Raw genomic sequence first — 16,120 nt, forward strand, 5'->3', positions numbered from 1 at the left:
CGATTCTATACTAATTGTTACCGTCAGAAAGTTTGGATAGATCTGTTGACTGGGATATTATGTAAATATTATGAATTACCTTAAAATACAGAGCCCGTAAAGTGGTACCATGTTACAACGGAATGCATTTTTTTATTTTTTACATCCACTGTGTGTAGCTAAATTATTAACAAGAAGGAGGAACTATTCCAAACATTAAAATTATTTACACGGTGCCTTTTAATGACACGGACCATAAGCATCGTCTGAAAGCTGTTTTAGTTCTGGACGTAAACTATACGCTTGTTACATCTCTTCGAATACGGTGAGAAGCTAGCTAGTGTTTACTTCAGTTGTCTTCATCAGCTAGCTCGCTATATACTTTTTGCCAATTTATAAAATGGCTCTGTTAGCTAGCTAAATTATAAAGATTAGTTGCGCGGCACCGCCGTTAACCGTGGATTATCCATTGAGGGGGCGTAGCTAACGTTAGTTAGCAAGCACCATAGAAAAACGAATGCACCTCACTTGTGCAATTTCATTTTGTATCGTATCTAGCCACCTAACCAAGTAGCTAACACTATAGGCAGAAATCGTATTGGGTAATGGCGGCAAATTCAAGATACAATAACCATTTGAACAGTTTGCTACTACAGCGGATGAAGTTGCGGAAAGAGCGTGGATATTTTTTTTGGAAGACTGTGAAAAGGGAAAGGAGTTGAGTGTAGAGGGAAGCGGTGTGTTGAGCAAGACTGACGTCAAGTAGAAAAATACGTGCTCAGAAATTGAACCTGACGAGCATGATGATGTTGGAAGGACGCTGAGAGTGGAAACGGTTCAGACACAGAACAACCTTCTTCTTCTGTGGGTTTTATGGCGGACTACAACCCAAAAAGTTGTATTGCCGCCACCAACTGGACGGGTAAAAAATAAAATCCATACGTGATAGGGAAATTAACTTAATCCACCCAAATAAAAATAGTAAACAAATAAAAATAGTAAATTAACACAAACTCCCACTTAGGGCCTGAGAGGGTGGTACGGCTTGTGACAATATTCAATGTAACTCCTCCGCCGAGAAGTCTTTCAGTCACAGGAACCGCACCGCCGCATCCACAATAATATATATTTTCCTGGACCTTCTCTCCACTTGGCAGTGCCATTAATCACCATAGCTATAAAGGCCACAGAGTCCACCTTCTTAACCTTTAAAATATCTGGGTCCTGCTGGTGAAAGGCAACCCCTGCAGCCTGCAGTGAAGGCCTATCCACCACCATGGACTCTTCAGGAGCACCATTCAAACCCTCAACCCTTTTAACAGCAGCCGCATATGATATGCTCTGGACAACCCTAGCTTTGGCCACCTCATTTTATTTCACCCTTGTCAGGCATTCAAAAGACGTGGCTTCATGGTTCCCACCACAATTGCAACATGTCATATTTTCATCACTTTTATAACACATATGATATTTTCCACAACTTGGACGTCTCGGTTGCTCCCTTCTGCAAACACTTGAAACATGACCAAAAGCTTTACGTTGATCACTGCATTGGTCTTGGGATAAATGCTCTGACTTTGTAGTTTATATACCCCAACTGCACTTGAGTAGGGAGAGACTCCATATAAAAAAACAAAAGAACAGATAAACTCTTCACTTTTTCATAATTCACCACACGATTCATCCAACGTGCATCAATCACTCCAGGAATATTTTTCATCTCTTCAACATCGACTTCCCACGAGACGCCAGATATTACCCCCTTGAGGGGTGCCCTGTTCCGAAGAGACACACAACACGTCAAACTTATCAAATCGGGTGAGACGCAACACACATTTCTTCTGATCCTCAGAAGCACAACAAATCGAAACAAGCCCGCCTCTCGTGATCCTCACAGCCTTTACTTTACCCATCACTCTCTCAACCAGTTTGGATAGCTCAAATGGATTCTTCAAGATTGGTATTTCGATCAGCTGCTCCTACAAGATACAAAGGGAAATTCTCAGCACTGTACACTACTTTGCTCCGTTTTCCATTGTTTTGGACAATAGTCCAATTCTACTTGATTCTACCGCCATTAGATTTACAATCCACTTCAGCATCTGCTTCCACCATCTTTCAGGGTCACCATCTCAGGCCAACAAATGAGAGATATTTCACCGGATGTGTAAATGTGAAGCATCCGCTTGGCGTTTCCACTCACTACCAAATATGGTAGTGAGAGGACGCCCAGTGGCCGACAGTGGGAGAAGATGGAAGGAGATGGATATTGGCCGACATTCTTCAAATGTTCTCATTGATGAAACATTTGATCTCAGTACAGTTTTCTGATCCCAAAACTAGAATTTGTTATGAACAGAGTCGTCTGCGTTTTGTAGACTTTAACCTTCGGCAAAGTTGTAAAAAATCACGTTGTTTAGGAGTGCAAAGGCGAATTGAGTAATTGCACACGCGCGCTTAACAGAGTAGGCGTTCCCTAACGGAAATATGCAGTTGTTCATAAAGACAGGCCTCTGTCTAATAATGCCTTGTTCGTTTGTTGGAGTACGTTTCATGGATAAGGATGTGTTTTTGGGAGATCCATTTGCGGTCAGGGAGATGGAGGATGCACTGGGAAAGGTGGAGTAAAAGTGACCAGGGGCCGCATTTATAAACGCTACATATGCACAAAAAATGCCCCAAAACAGGTTACCACGCAAAAGTTGGCGTTTATAAAAACTGAACAAATTCTAGTGTTTGAAGGATTGCATTGTAACAAGGCAAAAGTAGCCTAGTTGTAGCCATGGGGAATATTTGATGGCACTCTTATTCAAAACAAAAAAATGGACATTTAGGCTTAAATATAATAACAATATGCAATAATTTGCTGTTAGTGACGAGTGAAAATTAATGTATTTTATCTTTGCATTCTAAAATAATTAGAAATAGGCATCTATTTCTATTATTTCTTAAATTTCATGATAATTGCAGAATCAATTCCTCACCTGTTTGTGACTGATGGTTTCATACTCGCGAAATGGCCTAAAGGCCTACAACAAGTTAGGATAGGCTACCATTTGTCTCATCTCTCATTTAATTGGACCCACTTTACAGTAGTAAATAGTAGTGCAGTTTAATGGTAGAACAGACGGCCTACAAAGGTCAATGGAAAAGGTGAACTATGTCTGAATAATGTAATGTTACATTTCTCGAGTGGACAATATTTCATTTATAAACATAATACATAGGCCTAATATATTGCAAAGACATTGGCAACATTGCAGAATAAATTCCTCACATTTTCTGTCCATGATAAGTTATTATTCCCGAAGTAGCCATAAAACAAATTACCATGCACATCTCTCTTTTTAATTGGGCCTATTAGATAGGCTATTATAATTTCGTTTTTGAATTATTTGTATAGTTTTAGGTCTGAAACTGTACAAAATATTCACAATGCGCTCGTTAGCATTTAGTTAGCCTTCTCTATGATATTCTACATGTACTTGTTAGGATTGCTAACCTTCGGATTAAAGAGTATCAGTGGGGTTTGAAAACGGCGCCCCCTGTGTTCAGTGCCAGTATTATGGAATATTCCAGTATGGCACAAGGTCGGTATGAAGGTATGACAGCTCGGCATTCAACACCATAGTGCCCAGAAAGCTCATCACTAAGCTAAGGACCCTGGGACTAAACACCTCCCTTTGCAACTGGATCCTGGACTTCCTGACGGGCCGCCCCCAGGTGGTAAGGGTAGGCCCTCAGGGGTGCGTGCTTAGTCCCCTCTTGTACTCCCTGTTCACCCACGACTGCGTGGCCAAGCACGACTCCAACAACATCATTTAAGTTTGCCGAACGACACAACGGTGGTAGGCCTGATCACCGATAATGATGAGACAGCATATAGGGAGGAGGTCAGAGACCTGGAAGTGTGGTGCCAGGACAACAACCTCTCCCTCAGCGTGAGAAAGACAAAGGAGATATTCGTGGACTACAGGAAAAGGAGGGCTGAACACGCCCCCATTCACATGGAAGGGGCTGTAGTGGAGCGGGTCGAGAGTTTCAAGTTCCGTGGTGTCCACATCACCAACAAACTATCATGGTCCAAACATACCAAGAAAGTCATAAAGAGGGCACGACAACGCCTTTTCCCCCTCAGGAGACTGAAAAGATTGGGCATGGGTCCCCAGATCCTCAAAAAGTTATACAGCTGCACCATCGAGAGCATCCTGACCGGTTGCTTCACCGCCTGGTATGGCAACTGCTCGGCATCCAACCGTAAGGTGCTACAGAATGTAGTGTGTACGGCCCAGTACATCACAGGGGCCAAGCTTCCTGCCATCCAGGACCTATATACTAGGCGGTGTCAGAGGAAGGCCCCAAAAATTATTTCAGTGTTGGAGGTGTGTTTATTGACCGATTGCGCATTTGGTTAATGATGTTTGTCCCCCATAAGACACTGTAGATGAAGAAGCCTTTATCACTTCCTCAAAAGCCTCAGAATGAATCGAAGATAACTCAAGAAATGTGTAATTCATTTTGACATTTTTGCAGAGGATGTTTTAGTTTTGCAATTTTACATCTAAGGTGTTTGGTGCAGTATTTCTCAAATAAAAAAATGCGGCTTGTGTTATGTAAACAAAGTCGGAGCTGCTGGGCAGGTCTGTCTCACTCTCTCTAAACTATTGGATAGAGAGCAATCACCGCAGCTGTTAACCCCATGTTAGTGGGCAAATGGACATCGTCAAATCAACCCAACCTTAATTTACCCGTTGTGACGCACGGATGTTCCAAGACTGACTTTATGACCAGAATATCCTATTTACACTTTGTAGTCAGTTTTGACACTAGAATAACTGTTTCTGACTGGAATCGATGTCACATAGGCCGTTCTCAAAGGCAGCCAAAACTGCCAAATACTCCATCTGAACGTTGCAGCCGACCGTTGCAGCCTTCTTCCGTTACACACAGGTGTTCGTAACATGCTTAGATGGCTAATTAGCACAGGTGGTCCCTCTGTTTTCTGTAAAGACGCACTGTAACATGGAGATGTGGCCGTGTGGGAACACTAACCCTATAAAGGTGTGTATGAATTGAACCCTTTTATTTTTTAGAAAATTATTTTGAAAGATAAGGTCCTTATGCCTCTCAAAACCGTACCGCGAGCGATATGTGTTAATGTTCTTAGCAAAACTCCCCCGTACAGAAGACGCCTTTGTCCAATGACACTTATCTGTAATGGAATGGAACTGAGAGTCAAGATCAAGGGCTAGGAGGTTCCTAGATGTGAGAAGTGTGCAGGAGGACATGATACAAAGGAATTGGATACTAATGGTGCTGGAGCTCAGAAGTGTCCAGTGAGAGAAAGGCAGGTTGAGGTTGCCAGGATCAGAGTAGTACAGAAGGTGTCGTATGCTTAGACAGTGAAGAGAGTAGTAGAAGAAGATGGGTCCAGGGCGATGGATCCTAACAGGCTCCCTGTGAGTAGGCCGAGGTCAATAGAGAGTGATAGCAATAATGTGCTTCAGTAAGGTTGGTTTCTTAGTGTTCATAGCCATTATCAACTGTACTGCAGAACTGGAACTTAAATCACAGGGAAAAACATTTTGTGGTAGCAGCTGCAGAGAAGTACGCGGGTGTACGAGATTTTACTGCAGAAGAGTTACAAGGTGTGTTGAACGATAGTGTCCCGTCCTCCCAGGCTGTCGGCCTGGTGCAGGATCAGATATGGCCAAGTAGTGGAATAGTGGGGAGGATTTAATGGGTGTAGGGTTAGTTGGTAGGGCAATTTTTGTTCCCTTTTCCCTGTCCTTTGTCCTTTCCCTTTTTGTGTTACAAAGTGTAATGAATTCACACTCCAGAACAGTAGGCGGAAACACAGGACTAGATAAGAGAAATAGATGAATAGTGAGGACTCACACTCCAGAACAGTAAAGTATGTGGCGGTGTATGCACTTTTCAGTTGGTTGTGATCCGCCAATACAAATCTAAAGAAGAAGAAAGTAACACTATGCTTGTTCCTATGTATTCACAACATCTGAAACACTATGTTGTTTAAATATTTGTTTTCCTGACTCATTAGCAACTGGTTGGCACAGAGCAGAATGACACTAAATTAGAGCTTTGTTCCTTTAGTGTGTGCTGATTGCCATCTCCCCTGCTTTGTCACATACCAGAAACCTCATCACACGAGAGCCTGAAGCGGCTCACTAGAGAACGATGATGCGTTACTGGGGGGAGATCCCCGGGCCGGCAGGCGCCCCACCGAGCCGCAGCTCCTTCGACCTGCTCCAGCGCGAGTTCCGCTCGGTGGAGATGCAGGACCCCCCTCTGCACCAGCCCTCGGCCCAGCGGCCCCGGCCCACTACCATGCTGGACATCCCCTCTGAGCCCTGCAGTCTCACCATCCACACGGTGCAGCTGTGCCAGCACACCCGGCGCCTCCGCAGCCTTCTGGCTGCAGCCCAGGGGAAAGGTCTGGTCCCCTCGGAGGGCGGTGGTGCTGGAGGAAGTAGCAGGCTGGAGGAAGGGGAGGCTCTTCCCCCACGGCCACCCACGCCGCCGGCCGCCCCCGATGACCTGCTGCCCCTGGACAGCAAGGCACCCTGGCAGCCCTTCCAGCTCTGCCACAGCGACCCTGAGAGCGACTTTTACATGTAAGACAGGAATGGCTGTGTCTTGACTTGTTTCAGTGGCTTGCACAGTGTCACTTTATATTGTGGTCTATGTTTATTAATTGAACTTTGCATTGATGTCAAGATAAGCAAAACGGATTATGATTGTATTTTTTTGTGGAAGAATGTGGTGAACAGTGCTCTGGCAACAATGAGGCAAGGAATTATCACAGTTATGTTCCAAGTTTTCTCCTGTGAGCTAGTTCTGTCTCATCCCTCCTTCAATCTTCACCTTTCTCTCCCTCTGTCTCTCACCCCCTCATCCTCCCCTCTCCCCATACAGGGGCAAAGGTGAGCCCGTCACCGAGCTGAGCTGGCCCTCGTGCCGACAGCTCCTGTACCAGTCAGTGGCCACAGTCCTGGCCCACGCCGGCTTTGAGTCGGCCCAGGAGAGCGTGCTGGAGACCCTGACTGACCTGGCCCACGAGCACTACCTGCGCCTCAGCCGACTGCTGCGCACGGCCGTGGACCGCGAGGCCCGCCTGGGTGCCACGCCCTTCCCGGACGTGGTAGAGCAGGTGTTCCACGAGGTGGGCATCGGCAGCGTGCTGGCCCTGCAGCGCTTCTGGCAGGTGCGCATCAAGGACTACCACAGCCACATGCTCCAGGTGAGGAACTGTTGGTGGTGTTTCGGGATGGGCTTGGTTTGTGATGTGGTGGCTGGGGAAAAAAGTGGGTTGTGTTTAGTAGGACACAACATTGTGAAAGGTAGACATCCATTGTGTACAACAGACTTGGATAGTATTACTCCCTCCTGAACATGACCCTGACATGGCTAGGTGAGACCAGGCACCTGCACCCTGTGGAGTTTATTTGACCTTGTAGTCCTGTGTTGGTTAGATTATCCCACTGTTAACTCTCTATCCCCTGTGCCGTTCCTAGATCAGCCAAGAGCTATTTACCACCCCACTGTTAAAACTATCCCTTCGTTCTGTTCCTAGGTCAGCAATAAAGGGCTCTACGGTGCAACCATTTTACTCGCATTTGCACCAAAAAATGTAAATGTGCGAACTGAAAAAGTCAAGTATGAGCACATGTGCAAGCTGGTTTATAGCGGGTAGCTAATCACACAAAGAACTACGAATCCCATATAGCTATCCCACCTCACGCAGCAATAGTGCCGGGGGGGCTGTGTGCACTGTGAGTGAAGTGCTGAAAGAGTCACTTTTAGAAGCTCACAGGCATAGAAGTCAAATTTACCCGAAAGTCTACTAAAGTGTGATGTTGTCCTCGTGTTTCTTGGCTATTTACATTATTTTGTTCACACGCTAGGTTGTTTTTCAATGATAGTTTAAACTTGCTCAACTGCTTGTGAAGAGAAGTCGGACAGACCGACATGCAAGTGCGCTGTTTTACCACTGTAACCTCCGGCCCTTAAAGGGGCAGCTGAACATTTGTCTCATCTAATTTATTGAAATATTTGAGGGTACATTGTGCTTGATTGCGCATGGAACACGCCTACAAAAACGTTTTATTCATGACTTTTTGTCATTTATTATAAAAACAAACATACTTTCATTGTGCTCCTACATTTCTTTGTGTGCTCCAAAATGTTTGCTCCTCAACAATATCAACGTAGGGTCCTGCAAGGAGCTCACTGTTAACCCTCTATCTATTCCCTGGGGCTGTTCCCAGGTCAGCAAGGAGCTGTCGGAGGAGTATGAGCGGCTGGTGAACCCCGAGAAGGCCCTGGAGGACTCCAAGCCCCCGCGGATCAAAGAGGAACCCATGAATGACATCGCCTTCCCCGTCAGCGAGGAGCCAGAGGCGGACCAGGCCTCTGGGGATCAGGCCCTCCCCATGGGGGTGCTGGGGGCCCCAAACGAGAGGCTGACCGGGGGCCTGGAGGGGGAACACTCACCACACACCTCAGGTATGGTATATACCCCCGTAATACTAATACTATGTACAGTCCTCACCATATGTATTTGGACAGTGAAGCTAAACATTTTATTTTCACAGCTGGAATCGAGTTTGTGCTCTTGATGGCTGCTTTCACATAATCCGTTATATGGGCCCTCATGCTGTCCAAAACGAGCAAAGCTTTTTTTTGGCGAAAGAATCCTCCAGGGCGCTTGACGTAGCACTCATTCAGCCACTCATTCATTACGCTTTCCATCATCCACCATTTCTTGTTGACTTTAAAGGAGATGCCGTTCAGGATCTTTTCTTTTGGCATTGTAATCCGCTTAAAAATCACCATTGGCAGAAGCTTTAATCCAGATGCTGTGCAGCCAAGAACACAAGTGAAATTCGTTCTCTCGTGGCCAGTGGTTCTCAACTTGATGGACGATTCACCTTTCTTGTTAACAGTCCTAGTGAGAGGCAGGTCAAACGTCAAAGGCACTTCATCCATATTTATGATCTGGTCCGGTCCGATGGAATATTCATCTATCTTTCTTTGTGTGAATTCGCCGAAGTTTGTTATTTTTTTCCTGGTAGTCGGGAGGGAGTTGCTGACACACAGTCGTCCGCGCCCTGATGGACAGTCCCTTTCGTCTCATAAATCTGAAACACCAGGATGGTCCACCTCTAAAATTTTCATTTCGGTGGCGACTGTTTCAGCTTTCAGTCGGATCTACACGGTGGAAACACCTCGGCCGTCTGCTCTCTGTGTGTTCACCCAATCTTCAAGAAAGTCTTCAAGTTCGGGCCATCTGCTTTTATTACCTCTGAAAGCTTTTTTTGACTTTTTGCATTGAGACAGTTCTTCCCGCTGCCGTCTCCAACGTCTCACCATTGACTCATTGATGCCAAGGCTACGTGCAGCAGCTCTATTTCCTTCTTTTACAGCCAGATTGACTGCCTTTAACTTAAAAGCTGCATCATATGCATTTCTACGTTTGTTTTCCATAATGAGGGTTTGTGCATGAAAACTTCCTTTGCACAAACTGTCTCGCTCTCGTAATGTCTGTCTGTCTTGCTCTCGTTCTGTCTCTCGTTCTGTCTCTCGTACCACTCTTGGTTCCACTTTTACTTTTGCGCGCTACCTGTCTCACTCTTTTCCGGCCTCCAGCTTTTCCTGCTGGAGCCCGCTGCTTAAAGGTGGGGGGCGCGGACCAGTCATAGAGCCCATAGAGTTAAAGTTGGTGGACTGTAACCTGTAAAATCCATAGATTTAGGAGGTCTTCTAGTGGCCGTTAGCTGTAAAAATCCATAGATTAGCTGCACCGTTATATAAGCCGCAGGGTCGAAAAATGGGGAAAAAGGCGCGGCTTATAGTCCGAAAATTACGGTACTTCATTTATGCCTACATGATATAGATACTTTTCTTAAATTGGACAAACACTGGTATGATACCCTCAGGGACCAAGAGGCAATGATCATGTTAACTGTATAACATTGCATTGTTTTCATGAGATAGATTTGATTACAAATAACTATTTCATACAATTTCATATACAGTATTTGTAACCATGTTCTCTCCTTCATCTTGGCCTATGTGTCCCTGACAGGTGGCGGAGTTGCCATCAGCTCCCCCTTGTGGCACCTGTCGCAGGTGAAGATGGAGCCCCAGGACAGCGAGGAGGGCCAGGTGTCAGGCCACGGGGTACTGGGGGGTGATGTGTTCGAGGAGGGAGGGCCCATGTCCACTATGAGCGAGGCAGACGGCATGGCGCCCTCGCCCGGAGGGGCGGCGTCGGACGGCAGCTATGCTTCGCACTCTCCCGACTCACTCATGGGCACGTCGCCCGTCTTCAACCAGAGGCCCAGGAAGCGCATTAAGAAGATATGAGGAGCCTCAGACTCGCGGAGGCGGCCATTTTGTGTCAAGGTAACATTGGCACATAGAGTGGCAATACGAAACATTGCAAGGTTCCAAACTGATTCCTATGCCGTTGTCCATTTTCCCCGAACAGATCTGAAAGTATTGGATAGGTCTCAACAATAGACCCCTTTCTGTGTTTGCAAACATTGCCGCACGAGGGCGATGCGCGCTAGTTGGTAGTAGAACACGGGGAGTTCTTATTGAATGCCAGCAAAAAAAGCCTCTATTTACATGTTGCTTATGAATGCATTTCACACTACTTTTGGGTTATAATTGGATTTTAAGGCTCGTGTGAATGTCCTGCTTAATATAATGTTTGTGTCATCATTGCAAATCAACTGCATTATACTTAAAAAACACTTCAACTTCAACCAGTAAAATGGCTCTTTGGCAATGAGTGTTAGCATTCTACCTAACAACTGCTGCATCCAAAATAGTTATTTTGCAAAGATCACAACCAAATATAATCTTAGCGACTGTTCAAGCAAGAATCAAAACATAATTGTAAGCGAATGAGAACCCCAAAAAGGTAGTTTGTTTAGAAGTAATAAAAACGTAGGTCTAGGCTTTGTTGAATGAGCGCAGATGGCGATGGCTTTCTTACTGCAGCCAAGAGTCGCGCACATCTGTGGGTGACGTCAGTGTGTCGTGTACTGGAAAGGGGTCTATATGTCCTAGTGTTGCACAGTATACCAGTACCACGGTAGTATCATGGTACCAAAACATGATACTTATGATACCAACATTTTAAAATACCGTAGTACCATTTCATACCACATTTTTTGGGCCAACCCATCTAAAGAACCCACTGGCGCCTGTTACAAAATGTTTACAAAGTCAGTTTTGTTTATAAATACAGTTTAATATAAGCAACAGGAACTAGTCTTGTAAGCGCCAGTCCAATAATATCCACTTCACTTTCATGCGCATATCACGTGTGGCAGCTGTAATCCTCCAGCCACATCCCCTACCAGCCCTCACTCACCTGCTTCTCTCCGTCCGCTCTTCCTACACTTCTATTCCTCCATCAGTTTTCAAAATATAATTTAGCTGTGATGGCAAGCGGGGATGCACACCCTGAGGAGTCTTTTGTTGTTAAATGTTATACATTGAAGCAGAGCGATAAAAGTTGATACATTGTATCATTTCATCCCTGGTATAACCAAGAGCACAGGCCAATCTGAGTAGGCTTTGCAAGTTCGCTGTCATGCAGCCTCTTAAGTGCCAGAGAGGAAAAGCAGCTTCGCTATAGACATGATTGCAGCATTACAACAAAGAAAACGGCTTGTATAGCTCAAACGGTAAAAAGAATATAACCCATATTACCGGCGCTACCTTTTTTTCTTCATGCGCGATTTCACACACCATGTTGCGACGCCGTTTGAAACGAATCCCGGTTCGCTAATTATTGGTTTGATAACAAAACATTTTGTTTAGTCATGTGTCCTAGCTAGCTAACAACCTGGTAACTTGACAGTAGGTCTAGGCAAATTTGATTGCCACAGGAAGAAAGGAAAATGGTCTGCAACTCATGAGATGTGCTTCAAAGCTAGGGTTTATTTAGGCCTAATGTAAGCCTGATCTATACTGAACAAAAATATAAATGCAACCATTTCAACGATTTTACTGAGTTACAGTTCATGTAAGTAAATCAGTCAATTTAAATACATAAATTAGGCACTAATCTGTGGATTTCACATGACTGGGCAGGGAAATTACTTGGGAGACTGGTCCACCCACTGGGGAGCAAGGCCCAGCCAATCAGAAGTTGAGTTTTTCCCCACAAAAGGGCTTTATTATAGACAGAAATACTCCTCAGTTTCATCAGCTGTCCGGGTGGTTGGTCTCAGACGATCCCGCAGGTGAAGAAGCATGATGTGGAGGTCCTGGGCTGGCGTGGTTACACGTGGTCTGCGGTTGTGAGGCCGGTTGGACGTACTGCCAAATTCTCTAAAACGACATTGGTAGAGAAATTCATTAAATTCTCTTGCATCAGCTCTGGTGGACATTCCTGCAGTCAGCATGCCAATTGCACGCTCCCTCAAAACTTAAGACATCTGTGCCACTGTGTTGTGTGACAAAACTGCACATTTTAGAGTGGCCTTTTAATGTTCCCAGCACAAGGTGCATCTGTGTAATGATCATGCTGTTTAATTAGCTTCTTGTTATGCCACACCTGTCAGGTGGATAGATTATCTTGGCAAATGAGAAATGTTCACCAACAGGGATATAAACAAATTTGTACACAAAATTTGAGAGAAATAAGCTTTCTGTGCATATGGAAAATTCCGGGGATGTTTTATTTCAGCTCATGAAACATAGGACCGACACTTTACATGTTGCTTTTATATTTTTGTTCAGTATATATAAAAAATCTGTCTTTCTGATGCTCCTTAAATTCTGTTTGGTGACTTTTTAAAGTTGGGAGTAGTGTGTGTATGTGTTTGTCGGAGAGAGAGTGGTGTGTGTTTATGAGAGCGAGGGAGACAGAGAGGGAGGGAGGGAGGGAGAGTGGGTCTGTTAACTAAAGAGTAAAGAAAATGTCATGCAGTGTTTTCCCCTTACTGCCACAATGACATGCAAATCATTATGCATGTATACTCCTTCCTACCATTCCTCCTGCCAAATCACAGGTAGGCCTTTGGAAATATGAGCAAATCAGCCATTTCTATGCAGTATTCTATTATACAGTGAACAGTGTGAAGTTAAATTCAATATGTGTTGTATTGAGTAGAAGTGTGAATATCAGTGAGAGGTTTTTTTGTGGAGCATATGCGCATAGCGTTTAGAAACGGGAACAAGCGTCCGGGGAGACGGGGCCAACAGGACGCTAGGCCACTCTGAATATTTTCCTGTGGTGTTGCGATACTACTCGGTATTGTGATACTTGGCCTGATATCATATCGGTAGTAAAATGTTGGTATCGTGAAAACACTAATATTACCAAAACGTAAACTAGTGTCAGCCATTTTGCATACTTCTATCCAATCCTTTCAGATACCATGAGGGTATATGGGTGCTGGGTTGGTTTAGATTTGGGTGTGCGTCAGAAAGGCTGTTGAGTAGTAGAGATGGCCATTCTATGTACTGGACTGGGTGGTCATTCTATGTACTGGACTGGGTGGTCATTCAAAGTTCTTCAGAAGGACCATTGAGAGAATGCAAATGGTTGGCCATCAAAGGAAAAAACAAGATGGTGTGGCTACACACATTCTGTGGATCAGGTAGTACTTATTTTCTATTTTTCAAAATGATTTCAGGGCTCTTAGTTGTTTTTTTCCCCCCACCAACTCCTCATTCGATGAACTGATGGCGAAGATATTGTAGTTTTTTATGCTTTTGGATGTAGGAAATATGAATTGGATAAATGCTTTGTTTGAGACAGTTAATTTAATGTCAAAATGAATAAATGCCTTCTTGATGTCAAATGTGTTTGTGTGGATTGACGAAATTGACCAGCTGAATGAGGATTATGCTACTTCCTATGTCTTGTCCCACAAGTCACATACACGGTTAGTGTAACAGTTATTACCATCATTACCGTTTGTGTAACAATCAACGGCCATTACCATAACTACACACTGTCAACATAGAGAATACATTATGCACCCAAGAACATGACACAGCAGCAACTACAAGATCTCACATTAAGGAACAATCCCCAATCCCTTCTCCACGCTCAACGCATGGTCATACTCCATACTCAGCAGGACAAATTCCCATAAAGATGTACGCTCCTATTCAACACTTTTTCCTATGCTCTGCAACTGTGACCAATGCTGCACAGCTAAATTAGCATATGGTTACCTTAATGGAACAATGCTGCGAGTGCAACACAGGAAGTAATTATAGCCTGAAAAAAAGCAAAGGGACATCAATCAAGGCTTAATGGCAAATTAATTACAGCGTGCATAAATCTGCATGCTAAATGAGCAAGCCATTTGATTACCTATTCAATACTATTCCCCCCCACTGTTGTCGCTTTGAAGCCCTTGTCTTCATGCCAACTGTGAAATAGAAACAGAAGTATGTGATTTGGTGATCTACTGTTATACACCTAGGACCCTGTTCAATCAAACCCTGAAACTGGTTCTCTGGGGGTAAATAATCATGCACACCATTCTTCTTACACTTAAACTCAGCAAACTATAACAATTGGATTCACAAACTTCACAAAACAAATAATTCAAACTCAAATGTGCAATTGCTTTTCTTATTTTAAGTAAAGAACCAACCATAGCTTTAGTTGCCTTTTGATATTGCAGCTTATATGACGCAATTAATGAGGGGAAAACATACTTTAAAACATTTTGCTTCAAGAACTTTGATTGGGCTGATAAATTGAGTCTGACTCATACCAATTATGAGTCACTCTGAAATATAGCTTAAACATCTTCTCTCAGAGGAATGAAAACTACTCTCACCAAACTTAGAGCCTCACTGATCTGTGAACACTGCAGATCAGTAGACATTGCAGTGAAATCATCACTGACATGGAGATGCATTTCTATCTTCAATAGCATTCAAGTCATTTCTGTGGGATATAGAAAAGTCTAAGAGTCTCTCCTGTTTGTACCCTGCCAGAAAACAAATGATAAATACTGACTGGAGATGATGCTATCAGCTTGAAGACGCTTAATTAGCCATAGCCCGCTATATATCAACCCTATCCTATTCTTTGTGGTGATTGGAGGGAGACTGGGTGCTGGCCGGGAAAAGGGTATTACTGTAAACACAATGTTCCAGTGGGGTTAACGTAAAATAGTTTTCTTGACCATTAGGGTGATCCAACAGTGCGTTTTGGTCTCGTGCTGTCCTAAATGAGGATCTCTGGATAAGAGTAAATGTAATTCCAACACAGTTTTCAAAAAAGGGAGGGGTTGAAAATAAGGTATCTTATATTTTCACCACATCCATGAACTCTCCCTCCGGGAAGAAGTTGCCCATAGACACAGATCTAGGATCAGTTTACCCTCCCTCATCCCTAATTATACAGAAAAAAACATACAGGTGACATTAGATCAGCAACTGTCTTTGCCTAATTCAATTTCCTCCCAATGGCTTTCAGTGCACTATCTCCATCAGGTGGCAGTATTGTGCCACACACAAATCATCATGACAGTTGCATCCTCCTGCGCAGACTGGGCGTTCCATACTCCACTTAGTACAGCTGCTATTGAACAGTGATGCCTACTGAACTAGCAGCGGTTCTATTGGAGGGAGGCAAAGTAATCCATTCCAGATGTCTCCATTGGCATGTGTGATATGGCTCTTCTGCCCAAATGAAAACATGTTATGTGCTCAGTGAGGTAATTATCCCTGAGAGGTTGTGTTTTAACACAACCATATTTCACCCTGAACCTGCAACAAGAAGACACTCCTATTTAGAGGGGAACCAGACCTAGATGGTAGTCTGATTAATAGAATTCCAAGTGTGTGTGTGTGTGTGTGTGTGTGTGTGTGCACCTACAGTGGGGAGAACAAGTATTTGATACACTGCCGATTTTGCAGGTTTTCCTACTTACAAAGCATGTAGAGGTCTGTAATTTTTATCATAGGTACACTTCAACTGTGAGGGACGGAATCTAAAACAAAAATCCAGAAAATCACATTGTATGATTTTGAAGTAATTAATTTGCATTTTATTGCATGACATAAGTATTTGATACATCAGAAAAGCAGAATTTAATATTTGGTACAGAAACCTTTGTTTGCAATT

At 44.0% G+C, this 16,120-nt stretch overlaps 1 protein-coding gene across 1 annotated transcript; it reads left to right on the forward strand.

Moving 5' to 3' along the window:
* The first annotated feature begins 36 nt into the window (after nt 1-36).
* supt7l (SPT7 like, STAGA complex subunit gamma) lies at nt 37-10,688 on the forward strand. The gene is made up of 5 exons (XM_041855645.1): nt 37-304; nt 6,135-6,614; nt 6,916-7,240; nt 8,268-8,505; nt 10,088-10,688. Exons 2-5 carry the CDS (start codon nt 6,178-6,180, stop codon nt 10,366-10,368), a joined length of 1,281 nt encoding a protein of 426 aa, XP_041711579.1. The 5' UTR covers nt 37-304; nt 6,135-6,177; the 3' UTR covers nt 10,369-10,688.
* Nucleotides 10,689-16,120: the final 5,432 nt, after the last annotated feature.

The sequence above is a fragment of the Coregonus clupeaformis genome, chromosome 29, assembly GCF_020615455.1.
Source record: "Coregonus clupeaformis isolate EN_2021a chromosome 29, ASM2061545v1, whole genome shotgun sequence".
NCBI classification, from domain to species: Eukaryota; Metazoa; Chordata; class Actinopteri; order Salmoniformes; family Salmonidae; genus Coregonus; species Coregonus clupeaformis.

Bases quoted from the DNA above. Each gene is read 5' to 3' on its own strand.
- supt7l (XM_041855645.1), top strand. From the start codon at position 6,178: ATGATGCGTTACTGGGGGGAGATCCCCGGGCCGGCAGGCGCCCCACCG. The intron at 6,615-6,915 runs GTAAGACAGGAA...CTCCCCATACAG, and splicing joins CCTGAGAGCGACTTTTACAT to GGGCAAAGGTGAGCCCGTCA. The intron at 8,506-10,087 runs GTATGGTATATA...TGTCCCTGACAG, and splicing joins ACACTCACCACACACCTCAG to GTGGCGGAGTTGCCATCAGC.